Here is a 25,920-nt window from a genome sequence, read left to right as displayed (position 1 = left end):
TGGCTGGCAAGATGGCCAAATAGGAACAGCTCCGGTCTGCAGTTCCCAGTGAGATCAATGCAGAAGGCAGGCGTTTTCTGCATTTCCAACGGAGGTAGTACCTGGCTCATCTCATTGGGACTGGTTAGACGGTGGGTGCAGCCCATGGAGAGGGGAGCAGAAGCAGGGTGGGGCATTGCCTCACCCAGGAAGCACAAGGGGTCAGGGAACTCCTCCCCTAGCCAAGGGAAGCCGTGAGGAACTGTGCCCTGAGGAACAGTGCACTCCAGCCCAGATACTATGCTTTTCCCATGGTCTTCGCAACAGTGCACTCCAGCCCAGATACTATGCTTTTCCCATGGTCTTCGCAACCCGCAGACCAGGAGATTCCCTCAGATGCCTACATCACCAGGGCCCAGGGTTTCAAGCACAGAGCTCGGTGGCCATTTGGGCAGACACCAAGCCAGCTGCAGGGGATTTTTCATAACCCAGTAGCACCTAGAATGCCAGCGAGACAGAACTGTTCAGTCTCCTGGAAAGGGGGCTGAAGCCAGGGTGCCAAGTGGCCTAACTCAACAGATCCCACACCCAAGGAGTCCAGCAAGCTAAGATCCACTGGCTGAAAATTCTCACTGCCAGCACAGCAGTCTGAAGTCGACCTGGGATGCTCGAGCTTGGTGGGGAGAGCGGCCAATTATGAGGATTAAGTAGCGGTTTCCCTTCGCGGAGTAAACGAAGCCACCAGGAAGTTCAAACCGCGTAGAGCCCACCACAGCTCGGCAAAGACACTGTACCCAAACTGCCTCTCTAGATTCCTCCTCTCTGGGCAGGCCATCTCTGAAAGAAAGGCAGCAGCCCCAGTCAGGGGCTTATAGATAAAACTCCCATCTCCCAGGGACAGAGCACCTGGGGGAAGGGGCGGCTGTGGGCGCAGCTTTAACAGACTGTTCCTGCTTGCCATCTCTGAAGACAGCAGTGGGCCTCCCAGCACAGCGCTAGAGCTCTGCTAAGAGACAGACTGCCTCCTCAAGTGTGTCCCTGACACTTGTGCCTCCTGACTGGGAGATACCTCCCAACCGGTGTGGAGAGACACATCATATAGCAGAGCTCTGGCTGGCATCTGGGGGGTGACATCTGGGATGAAGTTTCCAGAGGAAGGAGCAGATGGCAGTCTTTGCTATTCTGTAGCCTCCACTGGTGATACCCAGGCAAACAGGGTCTGGAGTGGACCTCCAGCCAACTCCAGCAGACTGGCAGCAGAGGGGCCTGACTGTTAGAAGGAAAACTAACAAACAGAAAGGAAAAGCATTAACATCAACAAAAAGGACATCCACACAAAAACCCCATCCAAAGGTCACCAACATCAAAGACCAAAGGTAGATAAATCCACAAAGATGAGGAAAACCCAGCGCAAAAAGGCTGAAAATTCCAAAAACCAGAATAACTCTTTTCTCCAAAGGATCACAAGTCCTCACCAGCAAGGGAACAAAACTGGATGGAGGATGAGTCTGACGAAGTGACAGAAGTAGGCTTCAGCAGGTGGGTAATAACAAACTCCTCCAAGCTAAAGGAGCATGTTCTAACCCAATGCAAGGAAGCTACGAACCTTGAAAAAGATTCGAGGAATTGCTAACCAGAATAACCAGTTTAGAGAAGAACATAAATGACCTGATTGAGCTGAAAAACACAGCATGAGAACTTCATGACACATACACAAGTATCAATAGCGAAATCGATCAAGCAGAAGAAAGGATATCAGAGATTGAAGATCAACTTAATGAAATAAAGCATGAAGGCAAGATTAGAGAAAAAAGAATGAAAAGGAACGAACAAAGCCTCCAAGAAATATGGGACTATGTGAAAAGAAGAAACCTACATTTGATTGGTGTACCTGAAAGTGATGGGGAAAATGGAACCAAGTTGGAAAACGCTCTTCAGGTATTATCCAGGAGAACTTCCCCAACCTAGCAAGACAGGCCAACGCTCAAATTCAGGAAATACAGAGAACACCACAAAGATACTCCTCGAGAAGAGCAATCTCAAGACACATTATCATCAGATTCATCAAGGTTGAAATGAAGGAAAAATGTTAAGGGCAGCCAGAGAGAAAGGTTGGGGTATTCACAAAGGGAAGCCCATCAGGCTAACAGCAGATCTCTCTGCAGAAACCCTATATAAGCCAAAAGAGACTGGGGGCCAATATTCAACATTCTTGAAGAATTTATCTTTTCTTTTTGGAGGGGGAGGGGGATGGAGTCTTGCTCTGTCATCCAGGCTGGAGTGCAGTGGTGAGATCTTGGCTCACTGCAACCTCTGCCTACTGGGTTTAAGTGATTCTTCTGTCTCAGCCTCCCGAGTAGCTGGGACTACTGGTGGGCACCACCACACCTGGCTAATTCTTTTGTATTTTTATTAGAAACTAAATTTCACCATATGGGCCAGGCTGGTCTCGAACTCTGGATCTCATGATCCACCCACCTTGGCCTCCCAAAAGGCTGGGATTACAGGCATGAGCCACTGCGCCTGGCCCAAGAAAATAATTTTCAACCCAGAATTTTATATCTGGACATACTAAGCTTCATAAGCGAAAAAGAAAACCCTTTACAGAAAAGCAAATGCTGAGAGATTTTGTCACCACCAGCCCTGCCTTACAAGAGCTCCTGAAGGACATACTAAATATGGAAAGGAAAAACTGGTACCAGCCACTGCAAAAACATATCAAATTGTAAATAACATTGACACTATGAAGAAACTGAATCAACTAACTGGCAAAATAACCAGCTAGCATCATAATGACAGGATCAAATTCACACATAACAATATTAACCTTAAAAATGGGTTAAATGCCCCAATTAAAAGACACAGACTGGCAAATTGGATACAGTCAAGGACCCACTGGTGTGCTGTATTCAGGAGACCCATCTCATGTGCAAAGACACACATAGGCTCAAAATAAAGGGACGGAGGAAGATTCACTAAGCAAATGGCAAGCAAAAAAAAAAAAAAAAAAAAAAAAAGCAAGGGTGGCAATCTTAGTCTCTGATAAAAAAGACTATAAACCAACAAAGATCAAAAAAGAAAAAGAATGGCATCACATAATGGTAACGGGATCAAGGCAACAGGAAGAGCTAACTATCCTAAATATATATGCACCCAATACAGGAGCACCCAGATTCATAAAGCAAGTACTTAGAGACCTACAAAGAGACTTAGACTCCCACACAATAACAGTGGGAGACTTTAACACCCGACTGTCAATTTTAGACACATCAACAGACAGAAAATTAACAAGGATATTCAGGACTTGAACTCAACTCTGGACCAAGCAGACCTAATAGAACTCTCCACCCCGAATCAACAGAGTATATATTCTTCTCAGCACCACATTGCACTTATTCTAAAACTGACCATATACTTAGAAGTAAAGCACTCCTCAGCAAATGCCAAAGAACCGAAATCATAACAAACAGTCTCTCACAGCATAGTGCAATTCAATTAGAACTCAGGATTAAGAAACTCACTCAAAGCCGCGCAACTACATGAAAACTGAACAACCTGCTCCTGAATGACTACTGGGTAAATAACATAATTAAGGCAGAAATAAATTAGTTCTTTGAAACCAAACAGAACAAAGACAATATACCAGAATCTCTGAGACACAGCTAACGCAGTGTTTAGAGGGAAATTTATAGCACAAAATGCCCACAGGCGAAAGGGGGAAAGATCTAAAATCAACACCCTAACATCACAATTAAAAGAACTAGAGAAGCAACAGCAAACAAATTCAAAAGCTAGCAGAAGACAAGATCAGAGCAGAACTAAAGGAGAGAGAGACACAAAAAACCCTTCAAGAAATCAATGAATCTAGGAGCTGGCTTTTTGAAAAGATTAACAAAATAGATAGATCGCTAACCAGACTAATAAAGAAGAAAAGAGAGAAAATCAAATGGACACACAAAAAATGATAAAGGGGAGACCACCACTGATCCCACAGAAATATAAACTACCATCAGAGAATACCATAAACACCTCTACGCAAATAAACTAGAAAATCTAGAAGAAATGGATAAATTCCTGGACACATATACCCTCCCAAGACTAAACTAGGAAGAAGTCGAACTCCTGAATAGATCAGTAACAAGTTCTGAAATTGAGGCAGTAATTAATAGACTACTAACCAAGAAAAGCCCAGGACCAGAGGGATTCACAACCGAATTCTACCAGAGGTAAAAAGAGCTGGTACCATTCCTCCTGAAACTATTCCAATCAATAGAAAAAAAGGGAATCCTCCCTAACTCATTTTATGAGGCCAGCATCATCCTGATACCAAAACCTGACAGAGACACACACAAAAAAGAAAATTTCAGGCCAATATCTCTGATGAACATCGATGCGAAAATCCTCAATAAAATACTGGCAAACCAAATCCAGCAGCATATCAAAAAGCTGATCCACCAAGATCAAGCTTCATCCCTGGGATGCAAGGCTGGTTCAACATATGCCAATCAATAAACATAATCCATCACATAAATAGAACTAACAACAAAAACCACAGGATTATCTCAATAGATGCTTTAGAAAGGCCTTCAAAAAAATTCAACACCCCTTCATGCTAAAAACTCTCAATAAACTAGGTATTGATGCAACATATCTCAAAATAGTAAGAGTTATTTATGACAAACCCATAGCCAATATCACACTGAATGGGCAAAAACTGGAATCATTCCCTTTGAAAACCAGCACAAGACAGGGATGCCCTCTTCCACCGCTCCTATTCAACGAAGTATTGGAACTTCTGGCCAGGGCAATCAGGCAAGAGAAAAAAATAAAGGGTATTCAAATAGGAAAAGAGGAAGTCACATTGTCTCAGTTTGCAGATGACATGATTGTATATTTAAAAAACCCCAAAGTCTCAGCCCAAAATCTCCTTAAGCTGATAAGCAACTTCAGCAAAGTCTTGGGATACAAAATCACTATGCAAAAATCACAAACATTCCTATACATTAATAATAGACAAACAGAGAGCCAAATCATGAGTGAACTCCCATTCACAGTTGCTACAAAGAGAATAAAATACCTAGGAATACAACTTACAAGGGATGTGAAGGACCTCTTGAAGGAGAATTACAAACCATTGCCCAAAGAAATAAGAGAGGAAACAAATGGAAAAACATTCCATGCTCTTGGATAAGAATCAATATCGTGAAAATGGCCATACTGCCCAAAGTAATTTACAGATTCAATGCTATCCCCATCAAGCTACCATTGACTTTCTTCAAAGAATTGGAAAAACTACTTTAAGTTTCATATGGAACTAAAAAAGAGTTTGCATAGCCAAGACAATCCTGGACAAGAAGAATAAAGCTGGAGGCATCACACCACATGACTTCAAACAATACTACAAGGCTACAGTAACCAAAGCAGCATGGTACTGATACCAAAACAGATACACAGACCAATGGAACAGAACAGAGGTCTCAGAAATAACGCCACACATCTATAACCATCTGATCTTTGACAAACCTGACAAAAACAAGCAACGGGGAAAGGATTCCCTATTTAATAAATGGTGCTGGGAAAACTGGCTAGCCATATGCAGAAAACTGAAACTGGACCCCTTCCTTACACTTTATACAAAAATTAACTCAAGATGGATTAAAGACTTAAATGTAAGACCTAAAACCATAAAAACCCTAAAAGGAAACCTAGGCAATACCATTCAGAACATAGGCATGGGCGAAGACTTCATGACTAAAACACCAAAAGCAATTGCAACAAAAGCCAAAATTGACAAATGGGATCTAATTAAACTAAAGAGCTTCTGTACAGCAAAAGAAACTATCATCAGAGTGAAGAGGCAACCTACAGAATGGGAGAAAATTTTGCAATCTATCCATCTGACAAAGGGCTAACATCCAGAATCTACAAGGAACTTAAACAAATTTACAAGAAAAAAAAAACAACCAAACAACCCCATCAAAAAGTGGGCGAAGGTTTGAACAGACACTTCTCAAAGGAAGACATGTGTATGGCCAACAAACATGAAAAAAGGCTCATCATCACCGGTCATTAGAGAAATGCAAATCAAAACCGCAATGAGCTACCATCTGACACCAGTTAGAATGACGATCATTAAAAAGTCAGGAAACAACAGATGCTAGAGTGGATGTGGAGAAACAGAAATGCTTTTACACTGTTGGTGGGAGTGCAAATTAGTTCAACTGTGGAAGACAGTGTGGCAATTCCTCAAGGATCTAGAACTAGAAATACCATGTGATCCAGGCATCCCATTTCTGGGTATATACCCAAAGGATCATAAATCATTCCACTATAAAGATATATGCACATGTATGTTTACTGCAGCATTATTCACAATAGCAAAGACTTGGAACCAACCCAAATGCCCATCAATGATAGACTGGATAAAGAAAACGTAGCACATATACACCATGGAATACTATGTAGCCATAAAAAAGCATGAGTTCATATCCTTTGCAGGGACATGGATGAAGCTGGAAACCATCATTCTCAGCAAACTAACACAGGAACAGAAAACCAAACACCGCATGTTCTCACTCATAAGTGGGGGTTGAACAATGAGAACACATGGACAAATGGAGGGGAACATCACACACTGGGCCTGTCGGGGGTTGCGGGGCTAGGGGAGGTATAGCATTAGGAGAAATACCTAATGTAGATGATGGGTTGATGGGTGCAGCAAATCACCATGGCACATGTATACCTATGTAACAAACCTGCATGTTCTGTACATGTATCCCAAACTTAAAGTATAATAATAATAATAAAAAAAGCAGAAAAATGATCAAGGGATAGGAAGACAAATGCACAAAATTCCCTTAAGCATTAACTTAATAAAATAATAATAAATACAAAAAGGAATGACTAAACATTTTAGAGAAATGTGTAGGTTTATGTTTCAGAGGAAAGTGTTTTAAAGTTATATTAACACATAAGATATACCCTTTTTGCAAAGTGAGCCCGAGTAGTAAATCAAGACTCACTAATTATCTGCAGCTATCTGCTCACTAAGTGAAGATTTCCAGAAGTCTAGTTCCAAGGAAATTGTCAGGGTGTTTTGGAACAACATTTGAACCTATTTTATTACCTATTTTACATATCATTAAATTTTATCAAACTATTTTTCCTCTAAATTTTGTGATTTCAAGAATGTGTTGCATTCTTAAAGGTGAAACACTATTGGGAATTCTTTCCACATATACATTCGACACCCCGAAACCTGCAAAATACATGTATTTAAACTGTAACTGGTTCAAGGGCAGGGTCTGTGAGTGCAGCGTTTGCTCACTGGTATCGGTTGGAGGGCAGCGTCTGCTCACTGGTGTTAGTCGGAGAGCACTGTCTGTTCACTGGTATTAGACCAACCAAAATGCTAGTGTATTTTAGGAGCTCAATAAATACTTGTTGCATGAAATATTCCAGAATAAAATAAACAAAAATTTTGTCTACATAATTCATTATTTTAAGGGATTTTAAATACTTAACAAAAACCAAAACAAATAAAAAAAAGCTGCTCTCTAACGTGAACTGGAAATGCACAGCAGGACAATGTGAAAGGCAGGTGCAGTGATGTTTCAGGCATGCTGCAGCTGACTCCCTGAAAACCTCATCTGCACTACCTGATGCCCTTTGGTTTTCCTGTATCATAACCTACCCAGAAACAAGCCATGTAAGTAGCTTGCAGATGCAATTTATCACATGAGGTTATAGCTGCAAGTGCTACTCATTAGAGCACATCAAATGTCCCCTTACTAATCAAATGTCCACTTATCTGCATAGCATCAAGTGATGTTTTTAAATGTTGTCCCAAACACTCAGAATATATAACTCCTATGATCTAAGTAAGTTCATAACTCCTTCAACCAGCTGCTATCTCTTAAAGCATTTTTTTTTTCTTTTCTTTTTTTCGAGACGGAGTCTTGCTCTGTCACCCAGGCTGGAGTCCGGTGGCCGGATCTCAGCTCACTGCAAGCTCCGCCTCCCGGGTTCACACCATTCTCCTGCCTCAGCCTCCTGAGTAGCTGGGACTACAGGTGCCCGCCACCTCGCCCAGCTAGTTTTTTTGTATTTTTTTAGTAGAGACGGGGTTTCACCGTGTTAGCCAGGATGGTCTCGATCTCCTGACCTCGTGATCCGCCCATCTCGGCCTCCCAAAGTGCTGGGATTACAGGCGTGAGCCACCACGCCTGGCCTCTCTTAAAGCATTTTTAATAAAATACTGTGTGTGTGTATATATATATAGGTCAATTAATGTGGTGGGCCCCTCTGATAATGCAAGTGGACTGACTTTTTTAACAAAACAAATGTTATTGTGAAACATGCATATTACAAAGCAATAAAACAATTTTGGGTTTAACAAGTAGGTCTGAATTCTCATATAAATAAATAACCTCAAGCAAATAGACAGTAGTAAATTGTAAATAATTAGAAAGTAATGAGCTTTGCATATTACCTTCTTAATATAATTGGTTTAATTATAAGTTTAGGGATGTCAGTTTGGCAATTACAATGAGTTGTCAGTTATGATGACATTAGTGTCTTAGAAAAGTTCTTAAAGTTTTTACCCATCATTTCTTCAAATATTTCCTCTCCCATTCTCCTAGGACACTTCATTAAACACACAGACTGTCTTGATGTATCTGCTGTGTCACTTACCTGTGATTCTTGTAGTCCTTTCTCATCTTTTTAGCTTTCTCTGCTGCATTCTGGATAATATTTTTCTAATCTATCTTCTAATTCCTAAGTTCTCTGCTATACCTAACTTGCTGTCAGACATGTATATTAAGTTTTCAATTTTGGCTACTGAAGTTCTAGGTTACTGTTGTAAAACAGAACTTCCTACAATAATGGAAATATTTGTATCTGTGCTATTTAATAAGATAGCCACCAGCCACATGTAGTGAGTACAACTGAATAATTTTAATGAGTTTAAATTTAAATAGCTACATGTGGCTGATTATCATACCGCACAGTCAAGTTCTTGAAGTTCTGTTTGGTTCTTTTCAAATATTTCAACTTGTCAGTTTCCCATTTCCTAAAATTTTCAAGCTTGTCATTTATTCATCTAAATATGGTATAATTAAAGTTATTTTTAAACCCGTGCTTTGTAATTCCCATATTCAAAGTCTGGGCAGATAGGCTGGTATTTTTATCCCTCTGCTGTTTCTTACTACATGTTGCCATGTCTCCTAATGTGCTTGATTATCTCTAACTTTGTACTGGTTAATGCTTTTGAAAAATTATTTGTAGAGGCTCCCTGAGGCCCAGTATGAACTTACCTTTCATCCAACACTAAGGCAGTTTGCTTCTGCTAAGTACCCAGAGGCACCATCAATCGAAGACACCTCAAGCCAAGTTCATGGCCAAATTTGGGTGCAGAGCCCTGTCAGAAGCAGTCTGTAGTACCCATTCTCATTTTTTTTCCTCTTCTTTACAGTCTCCTTCATGAAGTTTGGGAAACCAACTTATTTCTGACTCATCCATCTATTAAGAGAATGATTCTTTGGAGGTCCAACTTAATACAAGCAGGAGAGCCAGTAAGAATCCCCACCGTGGGGAATCGCGGCTTCTGTTCTCTCACCCCTCAATACTCCTCAACAAAAGCCAAGCACACAATCTTGGCCAATGCACTTGGGGCAAAATAATTTTCTATATACTTCTTTTTTTTTTTTTGAGACGGAGTCCCGCTCTGTCGCCCAGGCTGGAGCACAGTGGCCGGATCTCAGCTCACTGCAAGCTCCGCCTCCCGGGTTTACGCCATTCTCCTGCCTCAGCCTCCCGAGTAGCTGGAACTACAGGCGCGCACCACCTCGCCCGGCTAGTTTTTTGTATTTTTTTAGTAGAGACGGGGTTTCACCGAGTTAGCCAGGATGGTCTCGATTTCCTGACCTCGTGATCCGCCCGTCTCGGCCTCCCAAAGTGCTGGGATTACAGGCTTGAGCCACCGCGCCCGGCCTCTATATACTTCTTACTTGTCTGGGCAAGACTTTCAATCAAAACTGGCCTGGAAGTTTCTCAGTATCTTTTCAATTTTTTTATTATTTTGAGGCACACTTCAATACAGCTTCTCTAGCAGCATGTTACTGTTGTTTTCAGAGGAGACTTAGTGTGGCATTACCAGAAACAAGGAATGTTCCAGATCTTTTTTTTTTTTTTTTTGGGAGATGGAGTCTCACTCTGTTGCCCAGGCTGGAGTGCAGTGGCATGGTCTTGGCTCACTACAACCTCTGTCTCCCTGGTTCATGCAATTCTCCTGCTGGGACTACAAGGTGCCCACCACCATGCCTGGCTAATTTTTGTATTTTTAGTAGAGGCAGGGTTTCACCATGTTGGCCAGGCTGGTTTTGAACTCTTGACCTTGAATGATCCACCCACCACAGCCTCCCAAAGTGCTGGGATTACAGTTGTGAGACACTGTGCCCAGCCCTAGATCAATTTTTACCAGCAAGGTCAAGCTCCACTGCACACTCCACTCCTGACGATTTAAACCAGATGGGTGGGTGCTACCAATCAGAGGCAGCCTTTCCTGGGAGACTTTTAAGCTGGCTGACTCTGCTAGGCCTCCTCTGTAGATCCCCACATGGAAAGGGAGGCATAGCCTGTGACATCCCTTTATAGGGCCTACAGAAACTGCACAGCTGATGTCTATTATCTTACCCCTGCCTCAAGTCCACTAATCTCTAATCTGTGAGGGTAGGGGAAGCTTCTCACCAAAGTTTGTCCATCTGCTTTAAGCTAATGAAGGAGAAAAGGCATTGCTGACTACAAAGAAATGGTAAAAATAATTCTAGAGGGGTCTAGAAGTGGAAAATGCATACTTATCTCCTTCAGCTCCCAAAAAGCTTGACCATTTTCCAACTCTCAATAATAAATTGGAGTAAGTAGTCCCCAAAGAAAAAAATCATTCTAAGAAAGGTGAATAAACAATATCAGATGTTACTGAGTCGCTGCTATATACCAAGAATGGCCACAGACACTTCACAGGCTCTCTCATTGCCCTGAGGAGGGATTATCATTACCCTCATTTTACAAATGTGAGGACTGAAGCAGATACAGTGGGAGAGGATGGAAATAAAACCAGTGATGTACATCACGCAGCAACAGAGAGCGCAGCATCAGCACAGCAGCCAGTGGAAGGCAGAGTGCAAAATCCACAGTAAGGTTAGGTCTGGTACAAGCTAACTGAACTTTAAACATCTTTCCATATCATATCTAGCAGTCGATTATCAGAATGCTTATCAGAAAAATAGAATCACAACTATATACACCACAAAATGTAAGAAGAATCACTTTCATACACTCAGAAAACCCTTGATTTCACAGAAAAATGCCTCTGAGAAAAGATTAAGTGAAAAACATGAAAGAACAAGAGAATGAATCTATCTTAAACATTTATCATGTACCAGAAATAGTGCTAGGCACTTAATGTGTGTTTATAAACTGATTCTTAACCAAACCAAGAATAGTGGGCTTCTTTTATAGATGAAGAAGCTGGGCCCAGCGAGGCTATGCCAGGCGACCCTGGAGTGATGCCCTGGGGCTGGCATTCAAGACCAGGCGTGTAGGGGTCTGCAGCCCACCTTCGGTTTTTCACTAGAACACGTCTTTTATAAAACTCACTCCCCATGAAATTCACATACTCCGCACAGCGATAACACATGGTTGCAGAAAAAGATCTTTCCAATTCTTTTTGCTTCAATTTTTTTCTGAATCCTTACCAATCCTCGCCTCCATCTGTCCTACGTCTCAGAGAATGGAGTCTCTGCAAGGCTAACTGCACCATCTGATCTCAAGCCCTGAACTCTCTGGTCTGCTTAGGATCTCTCTCAATCATCAAATATTTACTGAGTGCTCACTAGTTGCAGGCACAATTCTAGGTGCTACACATAAACAAACAAAGCAGACAAAAACCTCCTGACCCCATAAGAGCTTACTTTCTAGTGTGGGAAGACTAGGAATAGACAGATACATGAAACACATAGTCTTATCAGATGGCAATAATACTATGGAGGGAAATAAAACCAGGAAAGGACATAGTGAGGAGGAGGAAAGAGAAGGCAGAAAGAAGGGGTTGGGGCTATTATATTAACACATGGTTCTGGAGAGGCTTCATTGACATAATAGCATTTGCTTGAAGATGCAGAGGAGGGGTGGGGGAGTTAGAGGAAGAGCAAGGAGAGAGGAGAAGGAGCAGAAGGTAAGGCCAGGGAGCCCTCATCCACGACTCCCCTTCCTCCAGGTGTACAGTATGTGCACTGGAATGACATGATTTGCTAACCTCAGGAGACTCCAGGCAGCCCACGGAAGGCTGAAGCCATGCCTGATTCATTCCCATGCCTTCCACAGTGCCTTGAACACAGTGGGTGCTTAATAAATACCTAGAAAATTATTTATAAAATTATTTGGTGTTGATCTGAACAGTCTATGAATAACTACATATATAAACATATGTGTGTGTGAATACTTACCATTAGCCAGGATCTTGGGTTTATTAGCAGGACTGAAGCAAATATTATGAAAGATAAGAAGAGGCAATAAAGGGCTGCTTTTGTGCTTGTATTTGCTCATCTCTGTTAGTAAGTCTAGACAGCCATCAAGCCTCAGAATCATTTGTTGCCCATCTTCTCCAAACGATATATTCAGGAGTAACTTCAACCAAAGAATAGTCAGACTACTGAGATGTTTATTTCCTCCTTTTGGCAATGCTAGAGAGAGGAAGTTCTGTAAGAAGTTACTCTGTGGATAAATAGAGAGAATATTATTTTCTTCTCATCTTTTTCATTATTTTCCTAGTCCCTTGGTGAACGATTAACTAACATTCTGATATACTCTTCCCCTACGTTAATTTCTCCTTTCTAATACCTTCTGAATACTCCATCTATATTATTTCCAAGTATAAGTGAAAAAGGTAAGAAGACCAAAATAGTGCTCAAGTTTTAATTCCTGCTAATTTTTTCCTCATGATGGATGAAGTATACTATAGTTAACTCTTAATTATTTAGAATTGATAATTAAGTTTGGAGATTATTTCAGGCCTCTTGAGTTTTCTCTTTTCTCTGACTTCTAGTGATTTTGCTAGTCATTAAAAGCTACCCTATGGAAGGAAAAAAGGAAAAAAATCCAAATCAGTCCTGAATACTAGTTAACAACTCTGGAAGTAGTGAGGGTATTTTGAATCATTGTAGCTACAGGTGTTATTGTTTTTATCAAATCTATAGATAGATCTTACATTCACTTTATCCCAGGTACTTATCATTACAAGAAAGAATTTCTGATGGCTACATGTCATTCTATTACGCTTACAGATGAGAAAGCTCTATTACTTGAACCGTAAGAGTCTTTTCAACCTCCAAATAAAGCCCCTTCCACAAAACCCCACCAAACCCTTAACTATAAGAAAGATAATAAATTATTTAGACTAATCTATACGCAAAGTATAAAAGTGCTACATCAAGCTGCAGCCCATGGCAGCATGGAAACCACAGTTAGGTGGACATTTTAGAAATGAAATGCAGTCACTGAACTTTTACGACTGCACAGAATAACTCTTCTTTCTCTCTGTTTAAATCTACTCCAGTTTCTCTCTTAGGTTTTCCTAGACCAAAATCAAGATGGTGACTTTAATCTATAAAATAAACTTAACGTTTTACACAAAAGGACTCTAAGTGTTAAGAATGAAATGAGCTACAGAAATATTATCAACATTACCCACACAGTAAGTAAACTGTAACATTACATGCCCACTTTCCGCTGCATCTGCTGTCACTCACACCTACTCTCAGCCAAATTGATAGTTTTTAGATTCAACCCTTGCTGGATTTGGGACTGACAAGGGTGACAGAGTAGATGTCAGTGCTCTCAAATGTAAATGTGCTGTGGGCACTCTTTTTTTTTTTTTTTTTTTTGCTGCTTCTAAAGATGTTTTCAGACAATTTCCTACACCAGGTAGAATATGTATACCATGGTAGAAAACAAAACAAAACAGGGTATTTCAGAGCCTGAGTTGCACAACAGCACCTGCTGCATTTTCTATGTCCAATAGATGAATAATGAAGAAGTAGAAGTGTTAAGTGTCTGGGCTCATTATTACTTAATGCAGCAGAGGAAGTCTCAGGCATTTCCTAATTAGAGCAGAGGAAAAAGACTTGATTAATCTGTCCCTGGAAAGAGAGTGTGATCACACTTCATCAAAATATTCTTAAGTATAGCACTAGAATAACAGATTAAGAGTTGAACATATTGTTTAACCCAAACGAAGCTGAAAGAGAACAGGTCTGCAGCTCAAGGTCAGAGACCAGACTCGAGACTGATACTTACATTCCTTCTGGGGCTCCCACTTAGCTTCCCACTAACATGCTCCATAAGGAAGTGGTGGAAAGCACTGCCCCCGCTCTTCTCTCACATATGCAGAATCTCTTATTCTTATGGATGCTAATCACATATATCCAGTTCAAGAGAATGTCTCATTTTGGAAATGATGTGTGTATATGAATACATATATGAAGAAAATATATTCAAATATATATACATATATGACATACATGAACATATACATGAAGAAAATATCCAGCCATGTGCTGGTAAATAAACAACTGATTGTGGTGAGGGTAGAAAAGATCCATGATTTGTACAGTTCACAGAATTACATGGTGTGACACTCTCACTGTGGCTGATTTCAAAATAACAATGTAACATCAACTGGAATTTTTATAAAATTCCTGCAAATTTAAGATGACACTCATGAGTCAGTAGGAGGCTGGCTCTAACGCGCCACTGAAAACATCTTTCCTTGGTGAGACTGATCTTTCCATTTCCTTAGAAAAACCTATCTTTCTATTTATGTGGTGATAAAAAAAATCTTCTGAGGAGTTCAGGGAGAAGAAACAGTGGAGGAAAACGAGACTCAATTCTTATGAATCTTCTCAACTTACAATTTATCTTGGCCTTCAAGTAAAAGAAATGGAAGCACCCAAATTACAATACTATTAAGTAATATAGAATCTGATTACATTCAAATTTGAAGGGATTTTCCTAATTAGGGATTCTGTTTATACACATCTAAATACAGAATCTGAGTGCACATGTGTACCAGAATTTATTTAACTCATTACATCCCTTTTAAATTATCTTAAGTTAATATCAGTGATGAGAAGTCTAGTTTGGGAATTGGAGTCCTAGAGAACTCATAAAATTGCTTCATATGCCATAAGGAAGTTAAGGTCTAACTGGGGGAAGTGGGCTGTGATTTCATAAACCATTTTGTCAATGAAATTAAACTGAAATTGTTACTGTTCAATTTGGTCTGTTTAAAGACCAATATATTACTTTTATTATCTCCAATAAATGTAAGACAGCTATCTTTCTAAAACCCTCATTTTTGAGAATGATAAAATACAATCCGAAAGCTAAGAAGATCAATGAGAAGGAAATGGCATGACTCTACTCTAGCTCCTGTCCCTCTGCACGTGTCATCTATCAACTGGCTTTAAACAAAGTGAACCTCTTAACCCTTTTATAATCCTTTAAAATAAAATGCCTCAAAATCATAATATATTAATCTTAGAAACTGAGTTGTAAACTTTTGATTGGAAAGATTATTTCACTGAATACCCTTTTAAGATACGAGGGGAGTTTAAGTGCTTACCTTCTGAATTACTCCTTTACAGTCATGCGACAAGGCCAGGTTTGAAAGAAGCGTAAAAACCATCTGCTGAACCGTGGTGTTCTCCAGTGGCATCTGGGAAGCCAGCTTGACGACACACAGCATTAGAGAGTTGCTCAGGGCTCCTCTATGTGTAGCTTGAACAGGGTGTTGTCCACAACTTGACCAACAAAGAGAACTGCAACCTTCAAAAATAATAACCTATCACAATGTCTTCTCAGTTTCCCTGTTTAGTTTTTGAAGACACTAAGTGGCAAAGCATATCACCCCGGACACCTTTTTTTCCTTCCTACCTCCCACAACAGATATCCTTGACTCTATCTTTGAGCTATATACTGAATCTGTCTACTTCTCTCAATCTCTCCAGCTACCACTCAAGCCCAAGCCACCATTACATCTCCATGAGAAGTCTCCCTGCTTCTAGACTTGCTCCCAATCATCCATTCTCCACATATCACCCAGGGTAATTTTTCTTTTCTTTTCTTCTGTGAGACAGAGCCTCGCTCTGTTGCCCAGGCTGGGGTATTAGTGGCGTGATCTTGACTCACTGCAACCTCCGCTTCCCAGGTTCAAGTGATTCTCCTGCTTCAGCCTCCTGAGTAGTTGGGACTACAGGCACGCAACATCCTGCCTGGTTAATTTTTGTATTTTTAGTAGAGACAGGGTTTCCTCATGTTGGCCAGGCTGGTCTCAAACTCCAGACCTCAAGTGATCCACCTGCCTGCGTCTGCCAAAGTGCTGGGATTACAGGCATGAGCCACCACACCTAGCCTAATCTTTCTGAAACACAAATTAAATCATGCCACTCCCCAGCTTACAACTGCCAATGTAATCCTGTTACACTCACATAAAAATCCAAACTCCCTACTGTGGCCCCTGAGGCGCTACATGACCTGTCCTCCTATCTCATTTCAGATGACTCTCACCAGAACTCACAATGCATGGCCCACCGCAGGCTCTTGATAAAATGTCTATCAAGTGCATGAGCGAAAGAGGAGCCCTAGTGATATCATGTATCATCAGACCAACTGTTGTGAGAACTAACTTTCATCATGCCAGTCTCCTGCTCTAGAATCTATAAAAAGTTCTAACCTTCACCTGGCTTTTGAGGTCTTATATCATAATTTTTATCCTCTCAATTTTCCTACTAAACTCAATTTCCCATTGCCAGATTATCAGACTAGTCCTCCCTCTCTATTCCCTGCACTGCCAGTGACTCTCTCGTGTCAACAAACACACTAAAATATCTGTCTGCTCTCACAATACCTACGAGAAAGCTTGCCTTTGCCCATGATATCCTCAATAAATCAGAGAAATACTTCAAAATATGTATTACTTTTTCCAGTCCACCTTAACAACATTTATAAAACTAGTATTTTGGTATATTATTGAAAGGCAGTATTGGATCCTATTTACCATTTGGAAAATTTGCAGTATAGACACAAAGGAGCTGCAGAGAAATTTGCATCAATGAATCATCCATCAAAATCCAAGGCCAGAGAGAGTGCAAGACAGGCACAAGGTGAGCTTCAAGAGCTGCTTCCTGTTGAAGGAAGGGAAAAAGACAGCATCAGTCTGAATATATGAAAATATAACATTCAAATCAAAACAACAACAAAAAGCCACCAACATAAGACACAAGGAGAATCCTGTGGCTGTCTTCAGCATCCTGCCCCACCCCCACTGGGCTCCACACATGGCTGCCCTGACCACGAGCCTGACAAATCTCAGGAAGTCCCTCCAACACCAGAGTGGCTAAGATGTGCCACTAAGGTAGGAAGCATAGAAAACAGCCTTTGTAACATGGAAATTAAACAGCAAAGTGATATCTCACAACACTGAATAAATTCCTGTAAATGCTATGAAATGGCCAAGAAGTGAGAATTTCTGGTTAAATATTCTGATCAACTCTGAGTCCTCCTTGCCCGCCCTCTCTCCCTCTCCTCCACTCTCTCTCTGTGTGTGTGTATGTGTGTATATACTCAAAGTAAATCACAATTTTTGAGTAATTTGAATATATAAAATTCAGTCCAAATATTATGATAAATCAATAAATTCCGAGGTAACTCAGAGTCTTTATTACAAAGATCAGTTACCCCGGGACAATACTGCAGATAAAATATAGCTGTTTAAGTGCAGCAATATCTGTTTTAAATGAACAAGAATCCTGAGGTAATTCGTAGACCCATGTTTACGCATGTGAGCATGCACATAAATACACCCTATACAATTTCACACAGCATCAAGTGGCAGAATAGGAGAAGTGATTCCCAATGTTTGACACTCCCCGTAAGCACTGAAGTCATTCCCAGTGCTCTCCCTAAAGTTCTTCCCATGTTCACCACTCTCTGTGGCACACAGCCCTCCATCTGCAGCAGATGACCTTGTTTACTATTTCATAGAGAAGACAGAAACGATTAAGTACAAACTCCTTTATCTACTCTGCCATTCTGTCCACATAGTTTATCTGTATTTTCATCCATTCATCCTTCCTGTCTGCCTGGCAGTGACAAAGAGGTGTTCCACTTCTTGCCTGCCAGATTCACACATTCATCTGTGTTCTGAAGCACAGCTCTTCCTGCCTCCTCAGGGATCTTAATCCACCAATTAGTTCTCCTCTTGCTATCTCTTAAACAATTCGTCCCCAGTTTGCTCATTTCTGTGCCTGTATTCAAGCAGTTTACATGTTAAGAGAAACAAACATACTCATTTCCTTTCATCCTATATGTCCTAAATTATTAATGCCACTTTTCATGACCAAACTTCTACATCATTATTGCTATAATTTCCCCGTCTCACATTTAATCTTAGGTCATTTCCATTTATTTTCTGCCCTAAAGATTCTACTGAGGCCACTCCTACTTTTGTGGTTGCCAACAACGCTTAAGCACTGTGGCATTTGCTGTATGTCTCTTCTTTCTTAATTTCCATGCTGCTGCTCTATCTTGGATCATCTCTGACAGTCTGGATATTTGTCCCTGCCCAAATCTCATGTTGAGTTGTAATCCCCAGTGCCAGAGGTGAGGCCTGGTGGGAGGTGTTTAGATCTTGGGGGCAGATTCCTCATTGCTTGGTGCTTGCCTCAAGACAGTGAGTGATCTCATGAGATCTGGTCATCTAAAAGTGTCCAGCACCTCCTCGCCAGCTCTCTCTCTCTTGCTCCAGTTCTAGTCATGTGATGTGCCTGTTCCCCTTTTGCCTTCTTGTCATGATTGGAAGTTTCCTAAGGTCTCCCCAGAAGCAGATGCCACTATGCGTCCTGTATAGCCTGCAGAACTGTGAGCCAATTAAACCTCTTTTCTTTAATAAATTACCTAGTCTCAGATATTTCTTCATAGTAAGGCAAGAATGGCCTAATGCAATCTCCAAATCCCTTCTCCAGTATTCCCTTCTCAGTTGTTTTCTGCCCTCTCTTAAATGTTCCTATTTTCCAAAGATATGACCTTGGTTTTCATTACATACTTTCTTGGGAAATTTCAACAATAGTGAGGACCACAAACACCATCTACACATTGATAAGCCATTTTTCACCTGGATGCCCCTAAGACTCTTGAGGCTAGCACGTGCAAGCAGGAATATCGGGTCTCTCACACCTGTGCTCTGCTCTATCATGTACTCTTAATGCATCATAATGCAGCAGCTTAAACTGGAGTTTTGAAGTCATTCTACATTCCTCCTCTTTTCAATGCCTCAAATTTACTTCCTACCCTTCTTCTCCTTTCTACCTGCTTAAGTTAAGGTGTCATCATCTCTTGTCTGGACTATGACAGTCCCCTCCGTCTAACCTTATCCACTGTTTAATTCATTTACCTCACAGCCACCATGATCCTTCCAGTATGAAAACCCTTTAAGGTTATGCATATGCGAACAGCAGGGTGGGGTGGCAGTGGGTGACCTGGTGAATTACCCAGTCGTGGTCAACTATTAATAATGAGAACATGCCATACACCTGATACAAGCTGAAACTGAAATTAAGAATCTCTACCTCTATAAGATTATACTTATACTCAAGGATAATCTAAATATTCTTTGGATTTACTTCTTATTAAACAACTTAGAAATATAGAAATGCTTTGACTTACTGAGATATTATACTTTTATAAATGGCTAATATGATACAAATTGAGCACAATATTTATAACTAGCAGCCAGGTGAGCATTTCATAAATCTTTATAGGTAGATCCTACATGTAAAGTATTCCAGAGTATTTCCCTGAATAAGGTGTCATGAATGAATATTGACTGCACACACACATGAAATTTATATATTTACATATACACATCAATACTGACTGTACATCCAGTCACAAGCATAATATCATAAGCATGCAGGAATCATAAGTTTATTAATGGCAGTTTTGTTTTGAGAAAAAGTTCATATAAATTCATATACGGGGAATTTTAATAAAATGTATAAATAAATACTTAATTTCCCTCAAACTACTCTGAAATATTAATTATGAGTCATGGCTCTGGCTTTTTAACATCGTGTAAGGAATAAGTGTGTTCAACATGTCCCTTTTCCAGATGTGGTATGGTTTTTCCAGTTGTGCTCTTACCACAAGAGCAAAACAGGTAAAAATTTTAAAGGCAATAAAAGCTTCTATAATTTATCTTTGCTTTCTATATTAAAGCTTTAATTTAGTATTTTTTTAAATTTTATTTTCATGGCCAGCTCTTATAAAGAATAATCTAGTATTTCTGCATTACAGCATTAATCTAGTATTTCAAGTGTTGTAAAACTATAGACAAAGCAAATCATAGTGTTCAAAAGATTATATCCTCTATAGCAGTACTGATACAATGGTTTAAAACATCATCAATGCTTATAGACAAAGCAAAATATTTCAGTGATTTTTAGACAGAGGGGCTGTGTAAATGGTTACAGGGAGTCAGCAGAGCCAGAAGCAACTTCCTCTCGGTGGATGTGGCCACACTAGGTAGCAGTTCTAACTTCTCCTTTGAAGCAGGAAACTCTTATTTCCTTATAGATACAGATAGCTTCACTTATTTCCTTGCAGAGTTGTTTTCACAACCCATTTTGAAAGAATCTACCTTATAAGACACATTCAGCCATTCATTCCATACCTAAAATAGGTGGGAAACCAACACTTAAAATGCCTAAGAGTACAGAATGAGGCTGAAGTTTGTGAAGTTAAAGTTTCAATGATAAAACGCTGATATACACAAGAAACGTAATCAGTGATGAATAACAAGACTAGATACACACATTTCTGACAATTAACACTGAGTTTGAGGACCAATCAACTGTGTGTCTAAAATTTAAAAGTCAGAGTTTTCCATTTTCCTACTACATTATCTCATATAAAAATTAAACTGCTTAAAATCAGTACTTCTACTAAACTTTTGAAAAGTAGCTCTACTTACTTTACATTCTTCATTTTGATAAAGACAGTTTCTTAGGAGCTGCATGGCAATGCTTAACTCTTTAATAACACCATCCTCCTATTTAAACAAAAAGCAGTTGAAAACTGTGAATGCAACAGCATACTCCATTTTTGTGTATAGTAATTCCCTCCCCTTTGGGTCACAGTACAATGCAGGTGTGCTCTAATCATGCCCGACCACTGTAACTTTGAGGGAACTGACAGGCTAATGATCTCTGAAAGATGACCATATCTCAAGAAGCACATTCACCACGAAAAAGCTATTTCTGTTCTATCAAGCATGGAGGAACTCGGATATATGATAGCCTCCATGTTTCATCTCAATAAAGTGAGGCAGATACTGACAGGTTTTCAATCATATCAGGTGTTGGCTGACTTTCTCAATGATGAAGGGCCTTTGGCTAGAGAGGAAGAGAGGCAAAAAAAAAAAAAAAAAAAAAACTGATAAACATACAATCAATCTCCTGAATCAATTACACTATTAAATAAGACTTTGTCTTGGTTTCTTATTAAAGGCAGTAGAAACTAGTTATTACATAGAGTGCTGCTATAATGGCCTTACCTACACACATATATGTATATTTATATATTTATACTATTCACACACTTTCATTTGCTGAATAAATGGGTGACAAATCTTGTTAACCACAGTAGTTATTGTTATTGTAGTTACTGTTAACCATAGCTATTATATAATAACTATGTTATTTTGAGTTTACCTGAGCATGCAGTTTAAACATGAGTCCAGCAGACTCAATGTTAGAGGAGATATTCAGAAGGCACAGAAGGAGATAAACAGAGATGAGGAATATCAGCTCTGCAACCACCCAGATATGGGGCAAATATTAGCTCCAACGATTACCAACTGTGTGACTGTGCTGTAATGAGTGTTTGTTCATGAGATAATAAATATGAAAGGTTTCAATAGTGGCTGACATATAGAAAACTCGTAATAAATTATAGTTGTTATAGATCTCATTCCTAGTTAACCTATGCTTGTTTTGAGATAAAGATTTTCTTTTTGTAGTATAAAAAATGTATCTGGCGTAGTATCATGTATATGTGGATATTTCCAATGTTTTATAATAACAACAGTACATAATAAATAGATGTTGTCTAAAGATTTTCAAGTAAGAATTAAGACCAAAACAAGCCAACAATCTGCTAACAAAGAAATCTCATTAATTTATTCATCTCTACCGTGCTTCTAAATGAGATACTCATTTCAAGCTCCTGCTCATTTCTGGGCACAAGGGGACTGGAGAATGGTCTCTACGTATAGCCATTCATTTATCCCACAATGTTACCTTTTTTTTCAATGCTGCCTTCCCAGGCCTCAGAGAATCTAGGTTCAGTTGTGCATTTATGTGTTTCATCTGCTCCATGCAATTGTCTATAAGATTGGCTGAAAGACAAAATCTATAGCAATCAAAAGGATATTCTATTTCCAAGTTAAGTTAAAACCACATATACCAATCAGATTCTCAAAAAGGTAACATTCTCTATTTCTGACCCACTTCACTTTAGAATTTTCAGTAAGAGATTAATGAATCAGAGGGGGGAAAAGTAAAAGGACTAAAATGCTGAAGGCCACTTGTTTTCAGTTTTTAGTAAGATACTCCCCAAATCCAATTTACAACTTGAGGAATACATCATTTGTTTTAGTAGCAAATCACAACTGATATTAATGGACTTGATGTTGCCATTATTCTCTTTTAGTTCTCAGATCTATATTCTCCGATTCCCAAATGAGAAATTACAACACTCAAGAGGAGAAATTTATATGAAAATATGAAACCGTCTGTTGCTGTTTTTACCATCAAAACTATGTGGGTTTTGTTCAGGTATGCAGTGAGTGCTTCTGGATAGTAATATTTAATTATAATGAAACTCAATGTGTTACCTTTTAGCTTCTCTAATATTTAAATATAGGTTCTTTAGAGCAAGAACCATCACATATTAAACAAACAAACAAAAAACTACGTCTAATCTTTTTATTTGAAAAGTAATGCATATTTACTGCTTCTGTATGAAAAAAATGATTTTTACTGACACTAAGATTATACTGTAAGTTTTTTACATTTTGAGTCTAAAGAAAATTAACTTTAACAAGCAACAAAACATATGAGCTGCTGATAATGCCATCAACACAGCTGACGTGTCACGTGGCTCACCTTTCAAAGCATGTTTCTGTGCTTTTCTACTGACAGCCAGAAGTGACATCAACGCATTTGCAGCTACTCTTTTCAGGATATCTTTGGAGGATTTCCCTTCATAGCACTGCAGAGAATACAAACCAAACCGCCTTGAAGAAATATTTAATCTGCAGCAAAATCGTTGTGAATAAAGAACATTTTCTACTTAAAAGATATTGTTAGGTTTCAACTATCATGTGAAATTCACTGGATTTTGATAAATCATTAATATTTAAGAATGTTCTGTGTGGATAAGACTGTATAAGTTGTTTATAATATGGAAGAGAACAACAATCTTTTTTTTTTAATATCAAAACATTTATTTTTTGTGTTACAAAAACACAAATGAATCCAAGCAGATAATGAAATAAACACATTTTTTTAGTGTCCCATCCTGGGTTCTCTGTCCTAGAACTTATTAAGCAGGTCAGGTTTAGGGTACTTCAACACTTCTTCTGGATGCTATGAAGTCTCCATCTTATAACCATGTTTCTCTAGTTCAGCTCGTAACTGATTAGAGAAATCATCCTCTACATTGTCATCATCCCAATTATCCTCCCAGACATGTGCATCTTCATCTTCATCTTCATCTAAGCCAGCCCACAGCCCAGTCTTCGGCCGGGAACTCTTCAAACTCATCATCTTCCTCTAAGAGACCTAAGTCTACGGGTTGCTTTTTCTCTGACATCTCGACCCTTTGCGCCCAACACCTCCCAGATCAGCAGGAAAGTTGGAACCCTCACTCTTCCTCAAGGAAACGCCACCGTCACTAACAATCATTCTTAAAGACGCATCATCTACAGAAAAAAGCTTTATTTAGCTTTTACATAGCAAGCTCACATACTTACTCAAATTCACCAGCGCACACTGTATACATATGTGTACCTTATTAAAATGGGTCCTTGTAAAACTGCTGAGCAGGAGAACTGTCATCAATTTCCTCCTTTCTCCTTCTGGGGACACATTCCCCTTTCTCCATTTCTACCTAAACTACCCCTGTATCTCAGGTGATTTGGTTCTTTCCATCTTTCATTTCTATGGTAACATGCACCTGTCATAAAACATTTTCTCAAAAAATAATGCATAACTTTTTTGACTTTCAGAGAAATGGAAAATCATTTGTAATTCTGAAACTACTATTTCGGTACATTTCCTTTTCATTTAAATTTATGAGTTAGAAAATTTTCACTTAAAATTTCTAATATGTACAAAAGTAGACACAATAACAGATTCCACACATTTTATTTAAAAAAAAAAAAAAAAAAAAAAAAAAACTAGAAATTTCTGCTCCAACATGGCCAACTAGATACAGCCAGGAGGAGCATCTCCCACTGAGGGACCGAGACATCCGGAAGACTGGCACACTCCTAGCAGATCTTCAGAGGGAGGGCACTGAGAAAAGATGGAGGGAAAACACAGAGCCGGGGCTGAAGGGGGAGGAAGCTGGGGACCCTGCTCGGGGCTACCAAGCACCACAACTTGTTCCTGGCCCCCAACAACTCCTGCAGAGGGGGTGAGTTGAAAAGGCAAGGAACAAAATTTGCTCTCACCACAGGCCTCTGGAATCATGGTAGGAAGGGACCCCTGGACCACTATGGCCATTTGAGTTGTCAGGGAAAGCTGCTTAGGGAAGCAGTAGAAGCAGCACTCCAGCTGGGGCAGAGCCCAGAAAGTTTTGTATGGGAGTGTCTATAGCGTAGCACTGCCAGGGAGGCCCATCCCTTTAGGCTAGACTTGCTCCCATAGAAGACTCTATCCCTAGGGGAACTGTGGGACCTCAACTCTGCAGGGTGGTCTTGCCCATGAGATGGGGCCAGTCTGGGTCACCCTTTGGTCTGCTGGCTTCTCCCAGGGCCCAAGCCTAGCCCCACCTGCTTGGAGTGAAGCTCCCAGGTACTTCCTGGGGGCCTACATGGTAGCTCCTGCACTAGCAGACTGTGCCTGACTAGCAGAGTGCTCCAGTAGAGTGACCCCAGTTGGACACGCACCAGCATTCTTCCCCCACTGCGGCCTCCTTCATGCTGCCTTGCCTGCAGGCACTCACCCACTGGCCACCCACCACAATGCTTTGTGGGTGTGTACAGGAGGACCCACCTTCCCTTCCCCACCAGCACACGTGTGCACATGCACCCTGCCATGTCACTGCTGCCAGCCGTGAGTGCACTCCATCCTCCCTCCCTGCTATTGTCCTCAGAGAGTCAGCAGGCACGGAGCCTACCAGCCCTGGGCCTACCAGCACCCCACCCCTGTGCTGGGGCTGCCAACACAGAACTAGCCACCAAAAGCAGCGAACCCACCCCCAGCCCTGAGCAGCCACCGACACCAGAATGAAGGGGCACAAAGGGCACACACAGTCTTGCGTCCACCATTGCCCAGTCTCGTGCTAATACCACCACCAGTATGAATGTGCACACAGTCCTCAGGTGGGGGCTCCCAAATCCCCAAGCTGTGCTGCTACCACAGCTGCTGTAGATGCCTGCATCAAGGCTGGCACCCTGGCACCTGACAGCACCCTGCTGCAGCTGACAAGTGTGTACCCTGCTGCTGACATGTGTCAACAAGGACAGATCCTACTGCCACTTCCCTATGAAGTGCTTTTGCTGGCACCAACCATCAGAGAGTTATGAGCAGCAGTCCT

The 25,920-nt window shown here is 40.4% G+C and overlaps 1 protein-coding gene and 1 pseudogene across 2 annotated transcripts in view; both read right to left on the bottom strand.

Annotated features, from left to right (window-relative positions):
* The window catches only part of RTTN (rotatin), a 218,092-nt gene that overhangs the window by 5,832 nt on the left and 186,340 nt on the right, over positions 1-25,920 (bottom strand). For both annotated transcript variants that reach the window (XM_017867073.1, XM_017867072.1), the window contains 6 exons: positions 23,262-23,367; positions 22,395-22,492; positions 21,068-21,145; positions 17,096-17,222; positions 15,662-15,864; positions 12,486-12,753 (listed from right to left, as the gene is read on the bottom strand). In XM_017867073.1, the coding sequence (XP_017722562.1) occupies positions 12,486-12,753; positions 15,662-15,864; positions 17,096-17,222; positions 21,068-21,145; positions 22,395-22,492; positions 23,262-23,367 (880 nt within the window). The remainder of the gene's footprint in view (positions 1-12,485; positions 12,754-15,661; positions 15,865-17,095; positions 17,223-21,067; positions 21,146-22,394; positions 22,493-23,261; positions 23,368-25,920) is intronic.
* LOC108526349 (26S proteasome complex subunit DSS1 pseudogene) lies at positions 23,670-24,039 on the bottom strand (annotated as a pseudogene).

This window comes from Rhinopithecus bieti, unplaced genomic scaffold (genome assembly GCF_001698545.2).
Source record: "Rhinopithecus bieti isolate Rb0 unplaced genomic scaffold, ASM169854v2 scaffold_2272, whole genome shotgun sequence".
In the NCBI taxonomy this organism is placed as follows: Eukaryota; Metazoa; Chordata; class Mammalia; order Primates; family Cercopithecidae; genus Rhinopithecus; species Rhinopithecus bieti.
Note: the sequence above shows the minus strand (reverse complement) of the source record. Positions and strands in the feature narration are given on the sequence as shown.